The sequence below is a fragment of the Podarcis tiliguerta genome (genome assembly GCF_965153285.1).
Source record: "Podarcis tiliguerta genome assembly, chromosome: 10".
Lineage (NCBI taxonomy): Eukaryota > Metazoa > Chordata > Lepidosauria > Squamata > Lacertidae > Podarcis > Podarcis tiliguerta.
This window is the reverse complement of record NC_139543.1, coordinates 57,502,804-57,530,599: the sequence shown is the minus strand read 5'-3', so window position 1 is coordinate 57,530,599 and position 27,796 is coordinate 57,502,804. Positions and strand designations below refer to the sequence as shown.

Here is a 27,796-nt window from a genome sequence, read left to right as displayed (position 1 = left end):
GCTGGAGGCTCATGTTTACGGACTACTGGGAAGTCCCATGAAAAAGCTTTAGAAGAAGTATTTGGGCCCAAGGTGGTGGTCTTCATCAAGTTGGCAGTTATTAAAATTGTATTTTCTCTAACCTATCTTGCTCTCTCTGGTTTTCATCTCTGTAACACTGTTCCAGGTTTTCATTTTTCAGTCTGCAAATTTACGTCTGGGAATCAACATAGAATTGGAAGGAACCCCAAGGGTCATCCGGCCCAACCCCCTGCAATGCAGGAATTTCAGCTAGATCATACATGACAGATGGCCATCCAACCTCTGTTTAAACACCTCCAAGGAATAACAGCCCACCACCTATTGTGAGAGTCTATTCCGCTGTTGAACAGCTCTTAACTGTCAGAAAGATCTTCCTGATGTTTAGTCAAAATCTCCTTTCTTGTAACTTGAATCCATTGGTTCAGGTCCTATCCTCCTGAGGAGAAGAAAACAAGCTTGCTCCATCCTCCATGTGACAGCCCTTTAGATATTTGAAGATGGTCATCATATCTCCTCTCAGTCTCTCTTTAGCAAGCTGAACATACCACATTTCCTCAATCATTCCTTATAAGGCTTGGTTTCCAGACCCTTGATCACCTTAGTCACCATTTTCTGCACATGTTCCAACTTGCCAATATCCTTCTTAAATTGTGGTGCCTAGAACTGGGCACAGTATTTCAGGTGTGGTCTGACCGAAGCAGGACTAGTGACTTCCCTTGATCGGGGCACTGTGCTTCTGTTGATGCAGCCTAGAACAGAAGTAGCTTTCTTCCTTTTTTGCTGCTGCATGTTGACATCTATGAAACTTGTGGTCTACTAAAACCCCTAGATCCTTTTCACATGTACTACTTGCAATCCAGGTGTCGCCCATCTTACATTTGTGCACCTGGGTCTTCCTGCCCAGGTGTAGAACTTTACATTTGCCCCTACTGAAATTCATTTTGTTAGTTATGGCCCAGGTCTGCAATCTGTTGAGGTCGTCTTGAATCCCCATTCTGTCATCTGCAGCATTGGCTGCCCCTCCCAGTTTTGCAAATTGGATGAGTATCTCCTCCATACCTACACCCAAGTCATTCATAAAGATATTGAACAACACTGGGCCCAAGACAGAACGTTGCAGCATCCCAGTTGTCACATGTTGCATTCAGGCTTAAAATAGAGTTATAATTTGAGGAGCCGGTTCAACAGGCAGGTACTCCTCCATACAAAAGGCTTGGGGAAGAGCCAAAGCTTAATTGTACAATGCACCCTGGGCTCAATCCCCGGCAGTTTTGGATAGGGCTGGGTGAGACCTGACTAAAACCCTGGAGAGCTACCATCAGACAATGTAGGCTATACTGAGCTAGATGGATAAATGCTCTATAGGTAGCTTTTTATGATCCTACATGATGGCAGCTGGGTGAGATCAAAGGTCCATTGCCAGGGTTAGTAATGAAAGATTGATTTGCCTGCAGGCCAAGGAAGTAGTTCAGTAGCAGGGTGAAGAGGCAAGTCAGGGCTGGAACTGTGATTCAGTAAATAGGTTAAGTGAAAAGTTTGGCATGTTTCTGTGGCTGTTGGTGATGAAATGTTCAGAGGCTGTATTTATTTGGCTTGGATGTGTTTGCATAGGTTTAGAGTCTATCACAGCTCAGAACTAGGAGCCAGCAGCAAAGGCCTGTGAACAGCAGAAAGGTTGGACAAAGATTTGCTTCCAGACCAGAAGGACCCCTGCTTTTAGGGGTCTGCACTTGGATCAGAAATTGGATTTGTTTTCCTCCTCAGCTCCTTTATGACTGGTTAAGACATGGATTAATTGGGGGTGGAAAACCACATGTCTGAACTAGGGATTACCACCTAAGGTAGTTGGGAAATCAAGAGTGAGTCACAAAAAGTGTTGTGTGTAGATATTCATGCTTGCATCTAGTGGGAGCAGTTCTGCATTAACTGCTTAAGGGAGTATCAGTTACAGATCAGAACAGGCAGGTGTCTCAGTTATTGAAAGGTTTGGGAACCATAAATCTGCATAATAGTCAGTCTTCAGGGATTTATAGGGTGTTGGCATTTTAAATTACTTTTGAGGATTGTTTGTGGAGATAGAAAGCCTTGCTGCTCAAGTCACTTTTTTGTCGTGGTGGCTGGTACCTGATCAGTTTCATCAGACATGCATCTTTCAGGGGTGGGGCTCTTCCAAATGAGGAGTTCAGCTTTCAAAATGGGCCTCATTTGCCGGAGAAATCACACATCTCTTTCAGCACCTGTTTAAGAACAAAGTGCCTTTTAAGTAAAGGCCATTGATGAGTTAAAGACAACAGAGATCAAGGCAGCTTCAATTGTGCTATTAAACAGACCAAGGAACTTGCTGTTGGAGCTATCACTACAAAATATTTCTGTACCTGAAAATTGTAAAGTTGCATCTTGGAGACAGATAAGCCAGCACCTTCTGCTTCAAGCAGGTTTACAAATGTGAAGTTCTCAGGATTCCTTTACCACCAGCTCATTTAAATTTGCACATCAGAAAGATATCAGAAAGAAATTTAGTTGATGAATGCCTTGGAACAGAAGAACACTTTCAAGCATGATTTTTTTTCCTCTGAACAGATATTGCTTTTTGGCAAGGAAATTACTTGTAACCCTATATACAGCTGTGATTAATTTATATATACCTGTCGTGAAGAAGGAAAGAGTTTTTTGCAACAGGCACACACAACAAAGTAGACAGGTGTTCATCATATGGGGTGGTGTTCCTACACATTGCATTTCATTCTGTACACGTAAGTGAAATCTGTGTAAGGTTTCTTATAGGTGAAGCAGTCCTGAACCTTTCTGGATTTCCCTAAAACATCGCTGTGTTCTTTCTGATTCTCTGTCCTTCTCTTTTTCTTTGTTCTGCTCTAATTTCTGTATCAATGCTATTTGTGGATGTGTGACTCCCCCTGCTGTAGAGGGAGAGTATTACCCTTGGGAGAGAGAACTTCAGCAAGGCCTCTGGCTTCAACGTCTCTCAAATGAAGAGGACACGGGTACATTTAAAGGTACCCTCACATTGTCATCACCTCCCCTAAAGGGGGGGGGCATTTTACAAAGAGCAGGCTTCACATGAAGCAACATATTTTTTTAAAGTTGTTTCACCAAATTAGTTGTAATTGAGAATTACTGTTAACTTCCAGATAAGGAGCGAACAAAACCTGTAAATTTACAGCTCAAATTCTGTTTGTTTGCTTTCTTGCATTAAATACAACATCTGATTAAAGACTTCTGTGATCAAAGAGAGGATGCCTCTGCCCATCTTCTGTTCCTATTTCTGCTTTGATTTTCCGGGAAGAGAGGTCAAGCCTGTGAAGGGTGCTGAGATGCCTACTTTATCTCATGAACCATATTCCTTTTGTTCCCTTTTTTGCAGAATACATGATACACTGAAACAAAAAGCTTCAGTGCTTTATATGCAGTTTCAGTTATGATTGTACAAATCAGGTAAAGGACACAGGAGTAATGATTGTTAACAAGGCCAATTAGCTGCCCTCAGATAAACATCTCTCTCTCACACTCACACACACACACACACACACACACACACACAAATTCCCATCGGAGAAATGTTCATTTAAGGTCTCTTAACTGGCCAAGTGAAATTGGGAATGGTGAAATGCATTCAGAATAAGAAGGTACAATTTGGAGTGATAGGGTGAGGCCTGCTCTTTGGAAGCCTTGCTAGGTTTCTATAAATTTCCCTTCTACTCTCAATTCTTGCTGGTTGAAACTCACCCTTCTAACTCCTAATGCTGTGTGATGTGGTATAAACACTAACTCTACTTACCCAAGGACTTGCATCAAGGGGACTTGACAGCACGAGGTGCCACGTGGCCACCAGGATTCATCACTCACTTCTGAATAGCATTTTTCCTTCCACAGTTCAGTTTTATAACTCAATTTGTGTCAAATTAGAAGGGTATTGATTAAAAATAGGACAGTCATGTTACTTTTTGAAATGCTTTTGTCTAGAAAAGAAGGGGAACACAGAAGTCACTTTTTATACCTAAATCATTCTGTTATGTCATCTTCCTGGGTTTTCTTAGTATTAAGCAAAGAATGCTAAAAAGTACAGGTTTGTGTACTTTTTCTGTGCGCATGGATATCCAGTTACTAGTCGAATGTGACTTTTCCTGTAATAATACTTAAAAGGAAAACTTTGAGATGGTGAATTCTTGATTAATAATATGCATCATTGAACCATTTTTGGCATGGAGTGGAATTTCCAAACTGCAATCCTGTCTGTGCATGTGTGGGAGAGGGCGAGTGAGTCTGGATGGGAGCATTTGCATGCATGATGCTGAATTTTACCTGTCTTCTTTTGCCAGCTGATCTCAGCAAGTAACTTCTTTCATTTTTCCCTCCCTTTCCCTCATTTCTTTCCTATTGTGTGTGCTCCTTTTCCTTCCCTCTCTTTTTCCTCCCTTTTATCCCTTGCCACTCCATCAACATGATCCACCATTGGCCTCTTGTCTGCTAGCTGGAAACCTGAGGCTGCAGCAGATAGTAAATCCGATTGATCCACTGGAGATCTTGGCAGATGTGCATTGGACACACATCCGTCAGAAAGAGGAGGAGGAAAAACTGGGCCCTACTTCTAAGTCCTCCACCTCCAGAGGTAAACGTATCTGCTGCGTTGACCCCTTACATCACAAGGACATTTGTTCCCTATTGGTTATATCTCCAGAAAGGCCAACTCTCGAATGTCTTAATGTCACTTTTAGCAATGTTCATTTCAGGTTGGTCTCCGTTTGTTGTTGCTTACAAAGGCCATCAAAAGGGAATCTTCCAGGCTTGCATCCCTGGTTACATTTACGTTCTGATGCTCTCCTACTTATAAGGATCTAATTGTAGCAGGAGAAAGATCTGAATACAGGACTTGATAGACCCTTGGCATGGTTTAGCAGGAAGTCTTAGCGGAATTTTATTTAACTCTGAAAACAAATTGTTATTCTTTGTGTCCACAACTTAGAGCTGTGTGGACCCCAAATTTTGTCTAAAAGCAGGAAGTGCCAATTTTCTTAAGATAGTACAATGTTCTCCTGATTAAATTTGGCAGCTCCTTTTGTGACAATACAGTTGGTATCTGATACGGTTTTGCTTAACATTAGGTAGGAAGGAGAAGATTTAAGTAGCCCTACTAGGTGCTAAGTGCCCTACTAGGCTCCAGGTACAGAGGAGGATATGAGAGCAGGAATTGTCTTGGTTACCTCTTTCAACCAGCTTCAATATGAGCAGAAGTGTCTTAATCTTAAAGTGGACGGAATATAACAACACCCTTGCTGAGGCTGAGTGGAAGAGAGGCTCATGGCACTTCCTGCTGTGTCTTACTTTCCCCTGTGCTTAACAAGGATATCATAGCCAGAGATGGTCCTCTCTCTGAGAAGCTTGTTCAAGGAAGTTTTGGCACCTAGGCTTAGGAAGTGGCTTTTAACGAGCCTGAAAATATGCCATGGAATGGTGAAAAAGTATGAGAACAGGATTGCAATGAATGATGTCTGCTAGTATGCCTATGTGAGGTATAGTGGAAGGCAGTCCTTTGAGCAGGCCTTTAAGTGTTCTGGGCTTCCTAAAGCAGATAGAAGCAGTTCTATACTAGTGAGAGCTTGTGGTGACGGCTAATGCAAGACAGAAATGTGAAAGCAAGTAAGTCCCTAAATATCAGGAGCAGAGAGGTGTAGAAAGTTACATAGAAAGGCCAATCCATTTTTAAAAAAACCTCAGTTCTGTGGAGACCTCAGTTGGAATTTGGGATCCAGTGTAAAGTAACAAGAACAATGAATGGCCTAGAAGCCAAATTATGTCTGGAGAATCTGAAACAGTCGAGTATATTCATTTTGAAGAGGAAAGTTTTACTTTTGCATTTATTTAAATATATTTATAACTACTGCGGGAGGCAGTGGAAGACAGAAGTGTCTGGTGTGCTCTGGTCCATGGGGTCACGAAGAGTCGGACACGACTAAATGACTAAACAACAATAGCAACATATCTACTGCATGACTGACTTGACTTCTTCTTGAAGAAGAATAGAGAATTCAGTGCTAAATAATTAAGTTTTAAGAAGGTTGCTCTTTCTTAAACGTTAGGCGAAATGTCCTAAGTATAAGACAAATATTGCCTATGACAATTCTGGATTCTTCTTCCTTTCATAATTCTTTTAAAAGCTGAAACTGAATGCTTTTAAGTATCTTGCCTATAGCTAAAGAGGTGTTGCTCAATGCTCCTTATTCTGTGCAGGATTTGCGAGGAAATCCATACAAAGCATTCTCTGTGGGCCTCGTTAACCAGAAAAAAGCAGGGCATGGAAACTTGAAAATTCTCTTGCATTGCCTCTGACTTCCTGTGCAAAGTAAACCTGTTGCTGTTGAGATAGTGGGCCCTTTCCTATGCTCAGAGCTCCCAGGAAATGCCTGCCTTTGCCATTGCCTGGAGCTGATGTTTGTTATGACATTCCAGTTCTGTGTTGCTAAGGTACTTCCCATAAAGTAATTGCTTTGCACAATAACTGTGCAGCTTGTTACTTTCCTCTTGCAGTGGGTTCCAGACTTCTCTCTAGGTAATTCTTCAGCTGCAGGGATTCATCATGTGCCTAGTATTCAGAGAGCAGTATGTTGCTGCCACAAAGTTGTCAAGATCTGTAGTCCGTTTAGGTTCAGTTTTGGTTATATTCTCCAAATGATTTGCAGTGTCTCGTCTTCCCTCTAATATAGAACTAACTTTTAATGGAGTAGGTCATGTGGACACTCTTTGCAAGAGAAAGGTTATCTTTTCGCTGTCTACACATTTCAGATGGCAGGAAATGCCTAACCTTCAACTTCTGGCTGCATAATTTTCCCAGCCAGAATTCTCCTGTTTTTTGGAAGCATCACATAGGTGCTGTTAGTCTTCAGGCATGCCTTTCATCATCCAACTGCATATTCGATCTGTCTGTCTCAGGAAGTCTCAAACTTTTTTTATAGCAAACCTCGTTAGGTCAAGGGAATTGTTCTTTCCTGGTTCTAAAGTTACAGGGCCAAAACTGAGAAGGCCCAGTCCCAAACACCGAGATCTTATTTCTCAAAGTAAAATAAAATTAAAAATTGAACTTGGAATGCCAGTAAATATCAGGACCTAGGAAATTTTATAACAGAAGTAGATGTTTGTTTTTGCTTTATTCCACATGAGTGTGTTACATAAGCTTTCACTGGTGACCTAGAATCTGAATCGTGTGCCCTTCTTGGAATCTTCTGAGTTTTCTTTCCTCTTATCCTAGTCACCATCTTGATTTTTATAAAGTGTAAGCTGCTTTTACTGTCCACAGATTAATTTAGTAGAAAAGTACTCTTCCTTGTCACATAAATAACAAATACAAGAGAATGGTGAAAAGAGACTAGGGCTTGCTGAAGGAGTACCATACAGAAGATTGTAAATTAGACATAAAGTCACTCCTTTGTATTGTCTACAGTTCTACAGGAAAAGCTTTGTCAGGTGTGAGAAGTAAGAACCTGATGACTTTGAAGGGCTATTAGGAAATAGGGAACAGCACTCTGGATAATGTAGGCATCAAATGAGTCTGTAAGAGATGTGCTTGGCAGAAGACACAGAGAACTGAAGAGCCTTTGGTATAAGGACACTGTTCTAAACGCAACAGTTAGGCATACATAAACCCAATGAAATCCTTGAGTTTAAGTAAGCCAAACTCTGTGCTGGACTAAGGCCATTGACTACCTGACTGCACCTGGCACCCTCTAGATGTGTTCAGCTACAAGCCCCACAAACACTGGCCGTTTGCCACTGTGATGGAGCTGGTGGAAGTTGTGGTCCAAAATATTTGAAGGCACCAGTTTGGGAAAAGCTGATACAGCACTTCACACACTTTAATGCATTAAATGTGTGGGAATTGAAGAATCAGTTCAACCATCCAAGGGGAGGCGGGGACATAATACAGATAGGGAAAGGGATACATTTTGCAGGACTGTTGTGGTCTGAATGAAAAGAAATGGCCAGCAGTAGTCTTAAGTGAGGCTTGATTGATCCAGAGCTCGGACAAGGATTCATCTGCTATCAGAAACGAACAGCTTTGCACCACCTCTCCTTGCAGGTGGGTAGCAAAAACCACTGCAGCAATTACTCATGCTTCAAGGATTCATGCTTCATCCTTCTCCCCCCCATCCCCCGCCTTTTGGAGCAGGGGGCGGGACGCCTTTTGAGTCTGGGTCTTCCCTGTGTTTGGTGTCTCCTTGGTCTGTCTGCTCTTCTTGAAGTTTCCCTCCCTTGATGTTTCCGTTTCAGATGTTTTCACTTTCAAAGTATTTGTTTGGTTGCTTTGAAATTTATTATTATTTTATTTTATTTTAATTCAGCATCGGACCTTCCCTCCATACGCCACCAGGCAGTGCAGGCGTGGCTGGAAGCAGTCCCTGGAGGTAGTTTTGCTGATGTTCTGTTTTACAGCTCACAAGTAACCCTGCCCGCCACTGCTGGCGCTACCACCTGCCCGGAATTTTAGTGTTCCAGCTGCTGGCCCTTTTTTAACCATGGAGCTATCTATGCCTTTGGTGCTACTGCATGCTGGGTTGGGGAGGAAGGAGAAGGGAGGAGGCTGCATGTCTCACTGAGATGGTTAATTCTTGCATGAACTAGGCTTCCACGTTAACCTCTCCCAAGGCAGGCCAAACAAAAAAGAGGCCCATGTGTATTATGAAGGAACTGCAGCTGTTGTTGAGGAGGAAACAGATTTCTCATTTGCGCAGTAGGAAATTAGGACCAATTTAAATCTAACGTTTCTTGTATGTGGCACTTCAAAGAAGCTATGCAGATGTTTTGAAGGTTGTTTTATGCAAATAATAATAATAAGGCCATTTATATAGAACTATATAGCATTATACAGCAAAGGTTTCAAGTTGCTTCACATTTTTCTATCATTAATCTTTTTCTCATTAATCCTGTAAAATAGGTTAAGATTATTCCCGCATTGTAGATGTCAGCTCATTTTAAGAGATGATACCTTGCCTTATAGCTTCCCCTGAATTCATAGCAGAGGTGACATTTGGATTAGAGACATTTTCTTCACAGCCACTATGGTACAATAGCCCATGTGCATATGGCAGACATGAGCAGTGTGTAGTCCCAGGCACCTGGCTGGAAAATATCACAGCGACTTGGAAGCATCATGTTTACAGCGGCCCCTAGTTGTGAATTTCTAAGTTCTTCTATTCCTGAGAGAGACCTGGGCACCCCCTGAATTTGGCATCATTTCAAAGAGGGGCGCGGGTGGCGCTGTGGGTAAAAGCCTCAGCGCCTAGGGCTTGCTGATCAAAAGGTCGGCGGTTCGAATCCCCGCGGCGGGGTGCGCTCCCGTTGTTTGGTCCCAGCGCCTGCCAACCTAGCAGTTCGAAAGCACCCCCGGGTGCAAGTAGATAAATAGGGACCGCTTACTAGCGGGAAGGTAAACGGCGTTCCGTGTGCTGCGCTGGCTCGCCAGATGCAGCTTGTCACGCTGGCCACGTGACCCGGAAGTTTCTCCGGACAGCGCTGGCCCCCGGCCTCTTGAGTGAGATGGGCGCACAACCCTAGAGTCTGTCAAGACTGGCCCGTACGGGCAGGGGTACCTTTACCTTTACCTTTACCAAAGAGGAAGCTTGTTGTAACCCTAAAATCTGAGAGAAAGGTGGAATATGTTAGCTGTTCTTGCCAGACCATCTTCTGGATCAGGGTTAGTCAACATGGCACTCTCCAGATGTTGTGGCCATTTAGCATGCTGTCTGGGACTGAAGGAAGCTGCAGTCTAAAATATCTGGAAAATGCCCTACTCCCTCCCTGCACTTATGATTCAGAATAACCCCCATCACTGAGGGCATTTTAGGAAAGAAGAACCAGGTTTTTACAAGCTAGAAACTTAATTTTGCATAATAGAAAAGTGATTACTTGAGATTTGGCACCCGAGTTTTGCATGAATGTAGTTAGTGCATTTCTAAAACCTTTTGCTTCTGACAGCAGAGCTTACAGGACGGCTGCATACCGCCTTATCCAGTTGTGGCTGCTGACCAACTTGGACAAAATGTTGGCTCCATTCGTTTCTGGCTATAGTAGTGCATAGCTCACAAATTTTGGTGTGACAGCTTTTATCCCCTTGCACTTCATCTTTAACTGCCTAGTGTGTGTAAATGCATACTTATACAATAACTGTGAATAGGTACGTCTCTCCACCACACCAATATATGTTTGCACCAACGTGTTCCCAATTTGTATCTCCATTAAACATGTCACTGACTCCTGAGGTCTTTATTTTTATTCTGCGAATCGGCCTGAGATTATTATGTGAACTGCCCTTAGACCTCCGGGCATAGGGCGGTATATAAATTCAATAAATAAATAAAATCAGTATATCTTGATAATGTTAACAGGGCAGTCATGGGAAATTGCATGAGAGCTTGGGCAATTACAAAATTTCATTTTTTAAAGAGGCTGTTCCAAAATGTTGCATCACTTAGCGCCAATTCTTTTCGTCTCTGAGATGCTATATTCCAGCTTACCCAACCAGTGGTTGCTTTGGATAGTTGCACAGACCAGCCAAAGTCTGGTAAACATATGCCAGATATAACTGTGCTTTGAAACTACTGCTTTGCAAGACAAAATGCACCCAACAGAAAACAAATCTGGCGTCATAGACTTTCAAATATGATATAAGAGGTCACCCAGGCGATTTCAGGGCAGAGATGGGTAAAGTGAACCTATTAAAAGTATCTGTGAGCTGAGCTACATGATCAGTAGTGTAATATAGTACAAGTCATGGTTGGCTTTACCATTTCAAATGCAAACAGGTTTGAATGCTTCCATGTTTTCTTTAGGTTTTTTTTTTAAAATGTTCTATATAGTTTTCTCTCTGACATGCTAGGTTTAATATGCAAAGTGTGGTTTTATGGGGGCAGCATACAAACATACAGCACACCTCACTTTTAACTAGTCGTATAGTTCAGCAAAGTCTGCATCACATGATATTACTGTTTCTGGCGCTTAGATCTTCACACACAAAAGTGGACTTCTGAAGAGACCACAGTACAACTTAGAACTTGAACTGACATGGATCTGTTTTCTCCCCTACCCCCGTTTCTTTATGTATCATATTTATTCTAGCCCTGTGTGAGGAGAACGACTATGAAGATGAGGCAGGCACCGAGCCTGCAGAGGCTATTGAAGATGGGGACACAGGTGCAGAGTTGGATGATGGTATGGGACCATGAACTCCATAGTGTGTCGTCAGAAATAGTTTCTGTAGTACAAAGTCATGTCTCAAACAGGCGCAGTGGTGGTATTTTGTGCAAGACTTAGCAAACCCCGAAACCTTTGAGCTCAGTGCATGTGCTGTTTTAGCAGTGTGTGAATATGTGTGGAGACAGTTGTAATTACAATTGTAATGTTTTATTCATTTAGCGGTGCTCAAGAAAGCTTCTGAGATGAGTGGAGAGAACCTATTGCTATCAATATTGACCTAGAGCTAGCCATATGCTAAATGGGTCTACAAAAGTAATAAAGGATATGTTAATTATTCAGAGAATGTGCCAAGTCCTTCACCAGCAGATTGTTTTAATGGGGGGCCATTTTGAGAATCAGATACAGAAGGTGAGCCAGCCACCCTCTGTCCATCTGATTGCCTTCAAATCTTACTGTGACAGCCACCAATTCCCTTCACTCATCTCTCTTGACTCTGAGTTGGCAAGGTGAAATCTTACCACAAAGACACTCTAGATTTGCATGTCAGATCCTTTAGTTTTTGTTCTTCTCCTTTCCTTGCAAAAAACAATGGGGAGCAGATGACATCCCATCCGATGCAGAAGCAGAGTGCCGCTTGCATCAAGAAGAGGCAGAAGAACTGGAGCTGAAAGTCTCTGAAAAAGAAGAAGCAGAAGAAGAAGAAGAGACAGCTGCCCCTTCCGTTGAGACAGAAGGTACCAAAATTTAATCATCAAGTCTGAAGCCCCAAGCAGTTTTGAGCAGTCTGCACTGCAGGCAACTGTTATTTTCTAACACGATACATGGTTCTCATTACCATTAAGTAAATCTGTGGCCAAGTTGCCAGAGAACATTTGCTACTCAGGGAATGCTTGCAGGTGGCTGCCATGAAGGTGTACACATGGAAAATGTTGTGTCAGGTTATGGGAATGATAGTCTTGCTTAAGTCTAGGCTGCCTTTTCAAAACCTGATTTGTCATAAGCCCTAAAAGAAAAAGAATAAAAGGCCAAGGAATAATACTTGACATCTGACATTTTTATGGCAGCTGATCTTCAGAATATTCAGGCTTCATAAGGGGGTACTAGCTGGAGCCAGTTCACATTGGGGAGTCTTCTTAGTATGGGATACCTCTGTGGTGCTAGTTTCCATTAGTGGCTTCCTTTTGGCTCTATAGAAGGAGGATTCCACGACTTACAGCCAACCATCTTAGACTGGCATGAGTCTTGTGGAAGCTGCTTCTGCTGTCTTGCCTTTGGGGTTTGTTACTATCTTCCCTGGAAATGAAGGCTTCTCTTGTCATCTTCTGGCTTAATTTTCATCCTGCCCTTCTAGAATTTATGGAATTTGCTACCGCAAAATGTGGTGACCACTAGCTTACGTAGCTTTGAAGCAATTAGGCAAATGCATGGAAGACAGGGTTATCAATGACTATAAGCTACAATTAGTCTCTGAATCCTTCTTGTGCACTTCTCAGAGGCATCTCAGAGGCCACTATGGGAAGCAGGATAGACTAGGATTGACCTTGTGTCTGCTCCAACTGCCCTTTACTGCTAAACATATTTCTTTCAGACCTGTAATGAGCCACACCTCCCTCTCTACAAGCAGTGTAATATTTTAGCATCTAAAGCTATAATCCTGTGCATACCTATTTGTGAGTAATCTCTACTCATTTTAATAGTGCTTGCTGCCATCACATCAGGTTGCACCGATCATAGTACTGTGACTGTCTTGTATAACTGGGTGGAATGGCAGTGTTGAAGTTAAGTACCAAGTTGACTATCTGGAAATAAGCAAGGAGGCGGCGGTAAACTCAATGCACTTCATTTGGTTTAAAATAGTTATGGACTTATTTGTTGGTTTTCCTTCAGACCCTTGCAAGCTCTGTCTGCCTGATCAGTCACCGTGTGAGAGGGCTGCTCTGCCGACTCCAGCTGAAAACCACAAGGAAGAAGAAAAAGAAGTAAGAAAGGGGATTGTTATATTCTTCATAGCTAATGCTTACGTACCCAGCTGAGTAAAATGTTAAAAGAGAAAGTTGGTCATAACCCCTGGTTCCATACACAAAATATTTGTAAGCTTATTTTCAATTTTTATTTGTGTTGCTTTATAATAGATTGCCTTGCAACGTAAATTCACGTGGAAGTGCTTCTTTCATTGAAACAGGGCTGGCAAATAATTGGTTTGGAATCTCTGTATAAAAACAAGTTCCAAACATTCTGCCATGAATATGCTTAGAACAAAAATTGGTGAAAAATTAATGGGAATGCGTTTTAAGAAATTTATTGAGGTAGCTGAAGCCACTGAATTTGTGAGAGTGCTGCCTACGTTATATTTGGTACTTGGGGAAAAAATTCCAGAGTACAAAACAGAGGCATCATTTGTGAACACTGTGCTTTTGTACAAATAGTGGCTTTTAATAACAATATTTATTATTCATAAAGTTGCTCAGCAGTCTAAAGAATATTTCAAAAATCAAGACAGGCCCTTCCCACACACTTAGAATCCTAGGAACACAAACCTACCTATGGAGAAGGTGTGATCTCATTCCTCATTTTTGCTGTTTTTGCAAGCAAAGCCCACAGTGCATCCATATATTATTCTGTAAGGACACAGTGCGTGTGCATTTAGAAAACACTACTCTTCATTTGATTCACAAGAATGTATTTATTTATTGAAATATTTATATCCCACCCATCAGCTAAATGTCTAGAGGACAACAGAAAATACACATCTTTCATATGACTGCCCCGCCCCCACTGTAAATGCCTGAGTAAATAAAATCATTTTAAGCTAATGAAAGAAGGGCCAGTGCAAGACAGGAGGCCAGCTGAGACACCATCACAGAAAAGGCTCTCGCGTCATGGGTACAATATGTGAGGCAGCTGACAACTTAGGTGAAGCCATGTTTTACTTTTGTACCTCACGCTCTGGAGTTTTCTTAGCTTTTTGAAAAGCTGATTTACTTTGGACGTTAAGAAACAGCTTGCTGCTTAATTAAAAGCAGTACTTTTAATTGGCTATATTCTGTGACAAGCGGGGTGGGCGGTGGCAGAATGAGACTTTCTCTTTATTCTTTCCCATAGATTTGTAGGTAAAAGACTCATTTCCCAGAATCTTCTTTACTTCAGTCTGTTGCAGGACAATTTTCCAACTTATTCAGAGCTGAGTCAGTCATTCCTTGAGGATATGTCAGAAGTCACCCAACAATCATCTTTGCTGGCATTTCGTGTGACTTGAACTAGTGTTATGAAATACAATCCATGTGCCTTGTGGGTTTTTTTAGCACAACTTAAATGCTTAAATTCAAAAAAATACAGAACAAGAATGACAATCGTTAGTGACACAATGTCCAAAAAGTAAACAGTGATCTAAATAGATATAAAAGTAATGCTGTCATAATGCCTGAAGAAGGAATAACTCATATTGGCTAGTACTGTAGTCCTTATTCATGGTCCTTATTCACCAGCTGTCTGTCTGTTCTGCCCTTAGATCTGCATCATATTACTGAATCTGTTGAGAGCTAGGGTTATGAATTAAATTCTGACAGTGGAAAGTACCCAATGTTGCATGGGAATTCTTAGAAACAAAATCCTCCCTGATATATATATAACTGGAAAATGTGATTTGTTGCAAGGGCTGTGTATGCTCCCCAGTCCTGCCCCAAATCAATTCAGGAGGCTGGGTTAATATTTAGTTTGGTTCTTTTAGATCCTATGCAACTGGGACAGGGAAGGAGAAATTGTTTCTTCTTTCTTGCTCCCCCAACTGCACTGCAGAATGCAGAAGGGTTCAGTCTTGCTGGGTTTTTCTTCACCAGCGTGCTTCTTGCTGGGTACAGATCACTGTAGTCAGCGGAACTTCACCTTTGGTGGACGACTAGTGGGTGTGCCAGGTCTGTTTGCCACCTTCCCCCTCCCATGTCAGTGCCCCCAACGTGTCTTAGCTCAGTTTAGACCCAGGTGTCCCTGCTGCCGCTGTCACCTCCATCATCGGCGATGCCACACCACTTTATTCTATGGCCACTTCTTACTTAGCTATTGTTGCTGTTGCCACCACCAGTATATTGCAGGCAGCAGCTGCCTGAGCTGGACCCACATCACTACCCCCCCCCCACAAACAAACTTCTGCATCAGCCATCACCATGGGGGCAATAACCAAGTTTGAGAAACCAACCTGCAACATGGGGGCAGTTCTTCTGTCCTCCTCTCCCCCACGGTTAGGTTCTCTTTCTGCTTAGGACCTTTGCTTTTGCAGTCTTGGCCACCCATTTTTCAATCCTGCTTGGGTCTGCTTGCCCAGTACTTTCCCTGTAGGTGACACACTGGCAATCCAGATCCCTGCAGCCAGCAATATTGCATCCTCTGGCCATATGAGGAGAGAGTGCACTCTAGAATATTTTCCAGAATTGCTCGTAACAATCTAGGGGTCTGTGGCAAACATGGAGCAGCTGGTATATGTACAAAGTTTGGAACTCCTTGGTCTAGAACCTGCTGATGGGTGTTTTGTTCCATTGATGATGCTCTGTGTTTTATATCTGTCTGTGTAGGACTCAAAGGAGCTTCTTGCAACAGCGCCCTGCAAAGATGAATCCCCAGACGTACGGTTTTTCCCTGAACCGTTCCTCCCAGGAGAGGAGGCGCAAGTCGAGATCTGTGATGACCAAAAAGTCAAAAGCCCACCTGCACCGCTCTCTCCAATACGATCCCAGCCAGTTGCAATGCCTGAGACTATCACACCAACATCACCTGTGAAATCGCAGCCAGCAACTCCTGCAGCACCTGCATCTCCACCTGCCACCCCCTTGCCTATTTGTTCACAGCCTTTACCCTCTGGTGAAGCATCCATTCAATCTCCAGGGGAACCTGTGTGTTTCCAGCCAGTCCCAGCCTTAACCTCCACTCCTTTGGCCAAGCTTGCCCTCAAAAATCAAGATGGGGAGATGGAAAAATTGGGGAGCCCCACCACAGCAGAAGAAGCTTTGAAAAGGAATAATCTTGTGGAAGAGTTCTGGATGAAGAGTGCTGAAATCCGGAGGAGTTTGGGTCTCACCCCTGTGAACAGAAGCAGGGGACCAGAGCCAAGCTTTACCATTTCCCCCCTTGAGTCTGCCCCTCTGAAAACATACACCCCTGAACGTATTTCAGAAGAGAAGGGGATCCACATTGTAAAACCTCAGTCAAAGAAGCCAGTCACAGCAAAGCTAGACAGTGAGCAGTTTTCTTTGCTGACTCCAAAATCCCCATCAGAGAGAGAGTTGAAAAATTTGAGTGATGTTAAGAGAGAGCTGTCCAGCAGTTCTGGACTGGGTCTTCAGGGCAGTTCATCAAACATGAGAACATTGGCCAGCCAGAGTTTCAACACTTCTGATTCCACCATGCTCACTCCTCCATCCAGCCCTCCGCCTCCACCACCTCAAAACGAAGAGCCAGCAACACTGCGGAGAAAAAGGCACCAGGCAACTTGGCAGAACGAGGCTGAGTCTAAGCCGGCTTCTATGCAAACACCTCACCCACCACCAGCAGTCAATGAAAGGATCCGGCCAGCCAGGGAGCCATCCCAGCCCTCCAGAGAGGAGGTACGGAAATCATTTGTGGAGAGTGTAGATGAGATACCATTTGCCGATGACGTGGAGGACACTTACGATGAGAGGACTGAGGATTCGAGCATCCACGAAAAATATTACACGCCCCCCAGTAGACCGAGGCCAGAGAAGTCTCTCCACCTACATTTTGTTAAAGAGAATGGTGGGCCACCATCAATGGAAGGGGGAAGCCAGCAAAAGAGAGGCCTCCCTCAAGTCTCTGCAGAAGCGAAGGAGCTAGCGGAGGAAAGAATGAGAGCCAGAGAGAAGTCCATCAAGAGCCAGGCCTTACGCGATGCCATGGCTAAGCAGCTATGCAAGATGAAAGAGCTGGAGATGGCCAACGCTGCTGGTGCTGCCAAGTTGCACAAGGCATCTACCATGCCTTCAAAGACCAAAGAGCTGTATTTTGAATCCCAGAAGCATTTGGGTATGAAAGCTGGCGAAGGCCCCACCCTGAAACACGAGGCTAGTGGTGACAGGTTCTTTTCACCCTTGGCAGACACCGGTGGGCGTGATGGGTCAGTCACATCCTCAGAAGGCTCTGGAGGGAAGAGTAAGAAAAGGACTTCTCTCTTCTCCCCCCGCAAGAACAAAAAGGAGAAGAAGTCCAAGAATGACAGCAAGCTCTCTGACAAATCCAGCAGTGCGGCTGAGGAAGCCACGAAGCCCAAATCACTGTGGAAGTCCGTCTTCTCTGGCTATAAGAAAGACAAGAAGAAAAAGACAGATGACAAATCTTGCCCTAGTACACCTTCCAGTGGAGCCACAGTGGATTCTGGGAAGCATAAGGCGTCTCCAATAGTTAGAGCAGCAGGTATAGTGTCACTGACTGCATTCTTTAGTGATTCCACTGTCCCTGAAAATCTTTTGCAGATTTCTTCCATGCACAGAATATGAGCACAAGAGATACTTGAGCAATGTAACCTGTGATTTGGGAGGTGATTAAGGGGGGGGGAGGGGAGAGATAAGCATAAAAAGGCAGAAGAGGAACAAGGAAAGCATGAAAAAAATAGTATTTTACAAAAGCAGGGGATTTCTAGTTTTAGCTCGAGGAATCAGAATATGTGTTCCTCTGGATGTTCATGTACCTCAGTTCCAAGCAGTCATGGATGGTATCTGGCGAACAACACACCACAAGCTCCCTTTGAAGTGATGTATGCAAAGCACACGTATATTTTCTGTGGGAGCTTTCAGAGGCTCCTTCAATTCTTGCAACCTCTTTCTCTTTTAAAAATGAAATTGTTGAAACAGCTTTCTTGTGGGAGGCTGGATGGGGGGGGCAGTTGCTCTGATGATGATTGAGAATTAGTCCCCTACTCCTAAGCAGCATATTCACAGACATACACATTTGGGGGAGGAGTACACAGCTACCCAGTGCTATCACTGTTCCTCTGCCTAACTGGGAGCAGCTGTTTTATCCAAGTGCTCCAAATGGGCTACAAAAGATCCCATGTGTGGCCTAGTTTTGTGAGGCATGACTGGACACATCCATGAGTTTCCATTTTGCTGCAACACCCAGACTCTAGGGATATTTGTATCAGCAGCAGTGTTAGGCTTGATGTATGAGTCATCGCTTTCTCCCCCCAGTTCCCATCTCAAGCCTGGTGAAGTCAGTATGAGCAGTCTGCTTCATTGTCAACCAGGCTTGGGACTTTAGGATTAGGTGCGTCTGGTTCTGTGCCCTACTCTTATTTTAAGCCACTTGGACAAATCTGTTTGAAGGATAGTGTTCTGATGGTTTTCTTTCTCATATATTGTCTCACTCAGTTTATAACTTTAAAAATAGCAGGTTGATTATCTGGAGAATAAGTAATAAAGGTGCCTCAGACGAAATCAGAAATATTCAGCAACTTTCAGCTTGAGGCCCAGCTCATAAACTTCCATTCCAGTTGCAATGGTATCGGCCTAATTGGTAGCATACCTTCCAGATAACTTGCTTGGCGTGGAAAGAATAAGTCCCAGCTGTTCTTCAAGAAACATCTACACTGCTTTTTGAAGAGAAGTATTGAAGAAGTATAAATCAAGGCATCTGAGAAAGTTACTAGTGGAGGTGCAAAAAGGTCATAATCTTAGATCTTCCACAGATTATTATAATTAATACCAGCAGCACGATATCTCTTTCCCATGTCATAGAAGAGGAGGGATGTAATCTCACTGTAGGTAAAACAGGGACAGATAAACCTGGTGTGTATTTGCTTTCTTCCAACGAACTCATAGATGCATAAACACACACTCCTTTTATCTTCACAACAACAACCCTGTGAGATAGGCTAGGTGAGTACCTCAAGGTCACCCAGTGAACTTCATGACCAAGGGAGGATTTGAACCTGAGTCCCCCCAGTTCCTGCCCAACACTGTAACCACTGGCTCTCAGTGATGTGGTTAGAAATAAATTTAGTAGGGACCAGGGAGGAGAAATATGTCCTTCAACATTAAAGAAATTGAGCACACAGATGTCAAAGAACACCATTAAAAATGGGGAGGGGGAAATCACGAATGGGTAGCTGCTCTAGTCAGTGTAGCAGCAGTGGGTGGTGTGTTTTTTTTTCAGACTTTAAGAGTCTCATCATCTAAGTTCATTATGATGCCAGCTGCTCCTCTGGCTGTGTCATCTGATTTGTTTCTTTACCATCTCAGATTTGCAACTACGTCGACACTTAAGCTTCTCTGAGGACTCTGACCTCTCCAACGATGACGTCTTAGAGCGCTCTTCACAGAGATCCAAGCGAGAGGTAAGATTAAACTGGGTGGGAAATGTTGAGCTAGCTGTGCTCTTTCAAAGCCAAGATAAATAATAAAACCTTAGGAAGCTGAAGTGATTAATGTTTAATATGTCCTATTAATTTACTTTAGCTGGGCTGGAAGAAACCTGCAGACAAAAGCCCACTTTTGGATATTTCTGGGATTATACTGTAAAAACTCAGTGTTTATGAAGAGCATTGCTTTTCACATCTCTTAATAACTATATATGGTATCTACACAGGTCAAATGATCTGCCTTTCTATACAAACACACTTTTAGCAAATGTAGGAACTGTGACATGCATATTTAGCACACTGACCACTTAATTGCTTTATATCAGTTGTCCATTGGGGTATAGAACAAACACATTGATCCAGACATATAGTTCCTCCTGAGGAATCCTCATTTATGGCCTGAAATGCTGGATCTCTTTCCTAAATGATTCCACTGGCTATGTCTCAACCTCAGTTGTGTGATCTGTAGCATCAATTTATCATCTCACATTGCTCCTGTTGAGAATGAGATGCAGCTTGCAAAGCTGGTATGTTTGTTCCAGTTGTTGTTCCTTTGATGTGTACTGGGAATGGCTTGTGCGGTTTACACCTCATGACAAACATATCACTGTTTTAGGACTCAGTTTCCAAGCTTTATGGGAAAGTCACTACCTCATCAAAGAGGTGCTAAGTTCCTTGCACTGTTCAGTTTTATGACAGTGAAGAACACCCTACAATCGCTGTTTCAAATGGCAAGATGGAGGTCTTATTTGCAAGTATGATTATTTGCATGTCGAGCAAATAATCTGTAGTTTTTCCTGCTAGAAGATCTGCTTGTGAGTAAGCACTCCAACTGGCCACTTTTATCTTGGATGATAAATTACAGCTCAGGCAGCTGTCCAAGGATGATGATGTAAGCTTGTAAATGTGACTGTCTTTCATACTCAGACGCTGAGTTTCTTCTCATGTTTAACATACCTATATTTGAGCTGTTGTTGTTTTTTATTGGACCCTTTCCTGCCCCCCCCCCCAACTTCCCACATGCTTGCCTTCAGGCTTTTCCTGGCAGGTTCCACATTACATCTGGGATGCAAAGGAAGGAGGAGGTACCTGGGGATGCTGGAAACAGCATCATGGGAGAGGGTAGTAGTAACAGTGTGGTGGGTTCTGATACGTCATGAAGCAGTTACTTATTCATGTCTGCATAGAGCAGAAGTGGGAACCTGTGGCCTTCCAGATGTTGTGGGATTCCCACTTCTACCTTCCCCAGCCAACATAGGCAATAGACAGGGAGGGTGGGAGTTGCAGCCCAGCAACATCTGTAGGGCCTTGGTACCCAATCCCTAGCTTAGAGTCCTGAAGCTGCCTCAATGTTCACATAGCTGCTTAGCAGGGATTGGTTAGCACTTCTACCACATCTGATTCACACAGGTGGCCAACGTGTGATGAAGAGTGAGGATTACTTCACCTCTAAATAGCCATTGGGGTGCTTAATGGTTGTTCTGTTGTGTATTTTGAATATTGCAGACATTCCAGGTATCTTAATCCTCAGCAAAGAACTGTTATTAATATGCATTGAGAGTTGCATTAAGAAGGAATATGTACTGAAAGAGTAGAAGTAATTGGTCATTTTACCAATCTTGACTCCTCCAGTTACATGAATGAAAGGATGGTTAAACATTCCATGGACTAACTAACCCTCTCCAGTTCTGATATTGAGCTGGGATGCATAAAACAGAGAGAGATCAGGAGCCGGCTGCAGGATTGTTGTATCAGTGACAATATATGGCTTGACTGCAGCGAAGGAGAGAGGGGAGCAGCTGTGAGGAAGAAATACACAATTGCAGTCTGTTCCCCATTGCTTAGTTGTAGTTCATAGAGCCACCTTTGCTCGTCACTGCCCCAGTGTGATGTTTTCCATGCTGGTGAGTTTTGAGAACAGAAATGGCAGGGTGTTGTGGGATGGTCTTAATTTGATTACTAATCTGGAATGCAAGGGCATGGGCTTGTGTGTACCTCCTAAACCAGTATTTTCTTCTCTCTGCTACATGACCGATCATGAACTGCTTATAGACCAAAACCCAGCAGCTAGTGCTCTTGTTGCAATACCATATCCTCTTCCCAAAGGTTGCCTGTTTGATGTGGTTTACTGTAATGTTTGCGATTAGCTCTTTAGTTTTGTCTGCTGTCTAACACTAGAAGCAGCTTCTAAATAAATGCTGGTATAGCTTCCTGTGGGATATGTGCTTCTTGGAGCTTTGGTCAGTGTATGTGTGTATGTGCTGATGTTGTAAAATATTTGATATACTTAGTATCTGACTGCTTGTTCAAGAGTATATTTCCTTCTCTGGTAGCCTGCTGAAGGCTGAGGTTTTGTCTAAAGCAGGGGTCCGCAACTGTCATAGCTGTTATGGTTATAGAGGACCCCTCCTAGTTACAAAACAGATCAACCTTTGGCCTGATCCATCAGGCTTTTCTTATGCTCTTATGCTAAGGGGGATGTTTGACACTGTGGATGTCATATTGGAGGTCCCAAAGTCTAAACTCTGGTTGCACTTCAGTTTTCCCTTTGTGTTTATGCATTTATTTAATGAAGATTAAGTGCACTATGAAAGTACTGAAAGGCAGAGTGACATGTGTACTTTTAAGCAATTCCATAAAAGATACTATGCAACTGGGGGGGAAAAAAAACCTGGGCACAAAATTCAGTGTTCTGAAAAATCACATTTCATTTAAAAAAGAGTCACATTTATAGCCTATGAAACAGAGATGGGGAAACTCTGGTTTACTAGCTGCTGCTGGACACTATTCATCCCTGTCCTTTGGCTGAGCTGCCTGGGACTGATGGGAGTTGTAGTCCAAAAATTTCTGGAGGGCTGTAGTTCCCCCATTCCTGCTATAACACGTCTGAGATGGGTAATGCCTTGGGGAGGAGCAAGGTTTTCCAGGGTAATTGGCCGGGCTTCAGTGGCCTGTTTGGCTCTTTGCCCTGCACAACTAACCAAAGCAGCACCACGTGCAAATTTTCACTTGCGAAATTGTTTAACTGAGTGCTTTCCAGTGAAAACAGGGTGGAAGGATGCCTAGGTGCCCTGTGGAAAAACATAATGTCTGTAAAGGTAAATCTCAATTCAAGTAGAAGATTGGAGTCAGAATTGAATGCCAGACTAGGCATTCATACACAGTTTCATTAGACAAGAAATAGTTATGTGACTATCCCACAGGGGAGAAGCACAGATACACATATGGGGGGTGGGTATGATCAGCTGCTTTCTCCCATGTGAACTTTGTCACTGCCATAGTTGTCTTTAAACTCCCTCCTTCCACTATTCCTTCTGAATAGTGACAGAAGCTTTGCAGAGCCCTTTTCTTCCAATCCACCTGTGCTGCAAACTTCCATTTGCTTCTGCCTTGGCCCAGGCAAGAATGCAAGCAACAGAAGAGTGAAACAAGGAGACGGCTCTGTGTAATCCTCTTTTTACTGTTCATGCAGGAGCAAAGAGAGTTAAGCTTCTGCATGCATTTAAGCTTATGATAGTGAATCAGTAGGCTGAGCAACAGTAATAACGTCTCTTAATTAAAACCAGCTGCTTTGTTGCTATGTTGTACCTAAATTGGTCTGGCCTGGACTTCCACAAGTTGTGATCCCTGCCATCTCCCAAGCTGAACAGTGCTCCCAAGCCATGTATATTAGTGCACCAAGAGTTTGATGAACCAACTCTTTCTGTTGCCTGTGACTACCAAAATTGGCAGCGGGGGTTGGGTAGGGGGTAGGGTTGTACATCGTGACAGGCTACAATACATGGCTTGTAGGTTGCATTTGGGTTTGGGTCACAGGCAGTGCAGGCCTGGTCAAGTATTTGTTTCCTGATTCTGAAGCATTCACCCTCATACATAGTGCCATGTTGCACTTTGAGCAACCTTTGTGTTTCTTACTGTTCATTTTGTTTTCGGCGTATTAATGTTTAACTGACTGTGCTCCATTTTATGTGTGTGGGTTTTATTATTTATTTATTTTTGCCTTTGCCATTCCTTCCCCCTCCCCCTTTTAAAGTCGATTTACGTCCCACACGCCTTGGCATTCAAGAGATCATACGCATCAAAGGTAGTGTCTCCATTCTCATTGACTGGCCACAGTTGCATGCATTCCCATTATTAACCTACCAGAACTATAGTCTATGTCCCATCTCCCTGCCTTTGTTTGTACTAATGTAATTCCTGACTGTGCATGTATGAAATGGTTAAAAAAAGGGGGGGGGCAACCTGATCAAGGAAATGTCAAATCCTAAACCTTCATGCTCACTTGAAATGCATGCAGTATGTGCATCAAGGATCAACCAGAGAGAGAGAACCTGTTGATCTTGGTTTATTTCTTTTTAAAAAGGTTTTAAAGGGTATTTTGCTGGACATATTAGGTACTTACTTATATCTGGTATAAATTGAAATCATTTTACTTTATTATTTATTGCATTTTTATTCTGCTCATCCTCCAAGGAGATCAAGGTGGCTTACAAGATTTCCCCATTTTATCCTCACAACAACCCTGATAGGTAGGGTAAGCTGAGAGGAAGAGATCAGCTGAAGGTCACCCAGTGAGCTGAATGGAGATTTGAGCTTGGATCTCCCCAATTGTAGTCCTCTACTCTAATCACCATGCCGCACAGTAGCCTTGGCCATTATAATTTATTGATATGTTTCTGTACACTCCATATGTCAGTGTAAAAATATAAGTATACACATAGGTAGAGTGCACAAAACAAGCATCATTTTAATAAAAACAACAACAACAACTTTTGCAAATACTTGTGTTCATTCCCACAGTTCTCCAAATCTTTTGGTTAATTCTGAATTATTGATAAAAGCTGGTTCCAAATTGTAGTCCAAGTAACATATTGTTTTAGGGGGTATCACAATATCACCTCAGTTGCCCCTCTTCCCATTCTAAGCACATTCACATCAGTGGCTGTAATTGGTTTTGTACCTGTTCCATTTCCCTAAGGAACTCTTGAGTTCTATGTGAGTGTGACCTAGATGTGTCAAACTGACTTCTCAGCAAGCTACAGTTCTCGAGATTCTTGGGAGAAACCAGTATCAAGTTTGTTGTGCAGCGATGCCTTCCAACTCTGCTCACAGGTTATATCTCATGTTACTGTTTTGTGTGTCGAAATCTACACATCTGTGAAGGCTTGCACATTGTAATGTGAGAGTTGTCATCCAGGTGTGTTTTCTTCTTTTGGCCTAGTATATGCTTCAACTTCTTGATGCATACATTGAGCCAAATGGGAAAGAAATGTGCAAGCATTCTCAGCTTAGGAAATGCAGGTTTTCCTGCTGAAGTGTGGATTTTAACATATAAAAATGTAATATGAGAAAGTAGCACTTGGTTTCAGGTTGCAGTCTTGAATAAGAAAACAATGAAAGAGGCAATTCACGGATTTGCTTTTCTCAGAGCAAACACATCACTTTTACACATTCTGTGGCCAAATACTTACATAAGCTACCAGTGAAACTGTTACGTATGGGCTTAGTGGGGCTCCAAAGTGATCTTCCTGTGATTTAGCATCTTTTTAGCACTAATAAACTCTGGTAACTCTAATGACTTCCAATCTCTAATCTGACCAAGATTTCAGCCACCCAAATCTTGTTGACTTGATTTTTAAAAATGGCATGAAGGTAATAGGGGATGCTGGGATATTTGTGTCAATGGGGGGCTGCTCTGAATTGTCAAGGGAGGATGATATGTTAGGAAAACACATGCTTCACACATCTTGTTACAACATAGATGTGAATTCTCAGCCCCAAAACAACTCTGTAAGTTGTATGTCTATCTTGAAACTAGTTGTTTATATTAATGATTTTGACAAGATGTTTAAAAGACACTGGAGCATGTGTCCATAAAACTGGAAGACATAGGCAGCTTATAACCCCATAGAGCTAGTTCACACCACAAATTTATAGCTAAGTTGTATGATCAGCAGGCCCATATGACACAACTGCTACTTGACCATTTAACACTGCTGTTAGGGTGCTCTCACAGTTGTATGCTTGCCTAGAATGTTTTTATGTTAGCTGGAAGGATATTTGCATAGCTTTCCTCATTGCATTCTGGTTTTGTATGTGCTAAGAATTGACTTTTTAATATAGAATTCATATCGCCATTATTCCCAATTGCAGGTTGAAGTGATTACATAGGCCTTTAGTGCATTACATAGGCCTTTAGATCATGAGTTTCCTCTATTGTTGCATTGAAAATGCAGGTTGAGTGGTTCCATGCCCTGCTGATTAAGTGATTGGGAGGAGTTGCAAATATGGTAGAAGTTGCAGCCTGGACTCACGGTAGCACAAGGAAATAGGCAGTATACCATTTGCTATAATCTACAACGAACTCTCAGCCTACTTCGTAAGATGATTTGGTCATGGGTTTATTTTTTTTTACTTTGCCTAGGTCAAAGAGTAATACAATAGGCTCCCTTCTTTGTAAGAAAGTTGATGAAATCAGGGACACCTCCTATCTTTAGGGCAAGCCACAAGGAGAATTGAAGAGGATGCAGCTGTAACTGGAAGCTCTCTGTTAAATCACCGCTTTGCACCTGATTCATGCCTTTCTTTCACACCTTCCTTCTGCACCAAGGCCCACGCACTGCACTGTTAGCACTCAAATTGACAGTTTGCCCACTGAGAAGAAAGTCTAGCAAGTAGCACCTTCTGTTCCTACTTATTCAGGCTGACAGCTTTGTTGTAAGGGACTGAAATGCATTCCTCTCTTTATTGCTGCAGAAAGCATACACGGAGGATGAGCTCAACGCCAAACTGACCAGACGGGTGCAGAAAGCTGCTCGCCGTCAAGCCAAGCAGGAGGAGCTGAAGAGGTTACACAGGGCTCAGGTAAAGCCATAATTTTCATCCATAATTTCCAGGAAGAAAAAATCATGAGCCTTTAAGAAGATAACCTTCTTTGTGCACATCTTTGCAGTGTGCATCAGAAAACTGCATGTCTTGAGGAAGGTCACATTACATTGACCTTGATATGATCCTGATGTTTTCCCATAATTTATCTGCACTTCCTACATGTAAGGTTTGACAACGGTACATATTACTCTCTTGTTGCTGCCTGGGGTGCTGCTTTTGTAAGACACCTGTATGAGCAGCTGCAAGTGATATACCTATGTACACTTCTGCCTTGTACGGATCCAAAACAGTAGCTGGAGAATGTGTGACTTATCAATATCCTGAAGACACTTCACACAGCAGCACAAACAAAAAGGCATATCCCTGCCCTGAGGAGCTTTCAGTCTAGATTTTGACCAAATGGAGACAAAGGAGAGGAAGGTGGACACTGGGGCAAGAGGAAGAATGTACACAAATTCATATTACTCAAATATAGTAGGGGGTTATGGTTAAGAGATGTTGTGGAAGAGGTAGGATTTGATGAAAGATTCCAAAATTATTTGAAGGTATTTTTGGGAAAGGTGTGTGAGTACTTCCCACATATCTAGGGCTTGTCCACACTTTGCTTGTCCCATGCCTAGAAAGCATGTCTGAGAAGTTTTCTGTTTGCCCCGCTGCTTGCCTCATGAAAACCCACTCTTTGGCACTGAATCGGAGCAAAGTCAATCCATGGGAAACCTGATTGATGTTTGCTCCAATTCAGTGCTAAAGAGTAGATTTCCCTGGGTGAAAGCAAAAGTGTAGATGAGCCCCTGGTCCCCATAGTGTGCACACACTGGATGCTTCATCCACCATTTTTAAGGACACATGGAGAGCATGTTGCCCAACCAGGTACTTGGGGGGGAAATTCCCAGATGGGCCACTGCTTGGAAAACATCCATGCTCTCTTTTCCCCCAGGAGTTGATCATCAGTTACAAAACCTTAAGGCCCCTCTGGTGTGAGCCTCTGGAACAGCTCTTAGGTGGCGCTGGTCTGCTTTGGAAGCACTGGAGATTCTTTAAATTAGTATCCTGCCATTTGAACACAGGAGAATGAGAACTTGTGTGTGTGTTTTCTCTCTTTTCCCATAGATTATCCAACGACAGCTGGAGCAGGTAGAAGAGAAGCAAAGGCAGCTGGAGGAGAGGGGAGTTGCTGTTGAGAAGGCTCTTAGGGGAGAAGCAGGTACCTTCCAATCTTCCATCTTGTGTTTTTCTTTTCTTATTACATTTTTATGCAAAGGTTCATAACAACCTGTGTGCTAGCTTTACAGACTGGTCCCTTCCTAAGCTGCAGGTTCTGTTATT

At 42.9% G+C, this 27,796-nt stretch overlaps 1 protein-coding gene across 50 annotated transcripts in view; it reads left to right on the top strand.

Annotated features, from left to right (window-relative positions):
• Positions 1–27,796, top strand: part of MICAL3 (microtubule associated monooxygenase, calponin and LIM domain containing 3) — a 190,375-nt gene that overhangs the window by 139,981 nt on the left and 22,598 nt on the right. For 17 of the 50 annotated variants that reach the window (XM_083401660.1, XM_083401623.1, XM_083401627.1 and 14 more), the window contains 11 exons: positions 2,946–3,035; positions 4,511–4,648; positions 8,373–8,435; positions 11,146–11,238; positions 11,823–11,957; positions 13,111–13,202; positions 15,789–17,640; positions 19,464–19,558; positions 23,616–23,666; positions 26,339–26,446; positions 27,581–27,674. In XM_083401660.1, the coding sequence (XP_083257786.1) occupies positions 2,946–3,035; positions 4,511–4,648; positions 8,373–8,435; positions 11,146–11,238; positions 11,823–11,957; positions 13,111–13,202; positions 15,789–17,640; positions 19,464–19,558; positions 23,616–23,666; positions 26,339–26,446; positions 27,581–27,674 (2,811 nt within the window). The remainder of the gene's footprint in view (positions 1–2,945; positions 3,036–4,510; positions 4,649–8,372; positions 8,436–11,145; positions 11,239–11,822; positions 11,958–13,110; positions 13,203–15,788; positions 17,641–19,463; positions 19,559–23,615; positions 23,667–26,338; positions 26,447–27,580; positions 27,675–27,796) is intronic. The other 33 variants (XM_083401639.1, XM_083401641.1, XM_083401631.1 and 30 more) reach the window with 10 other exon arrangements.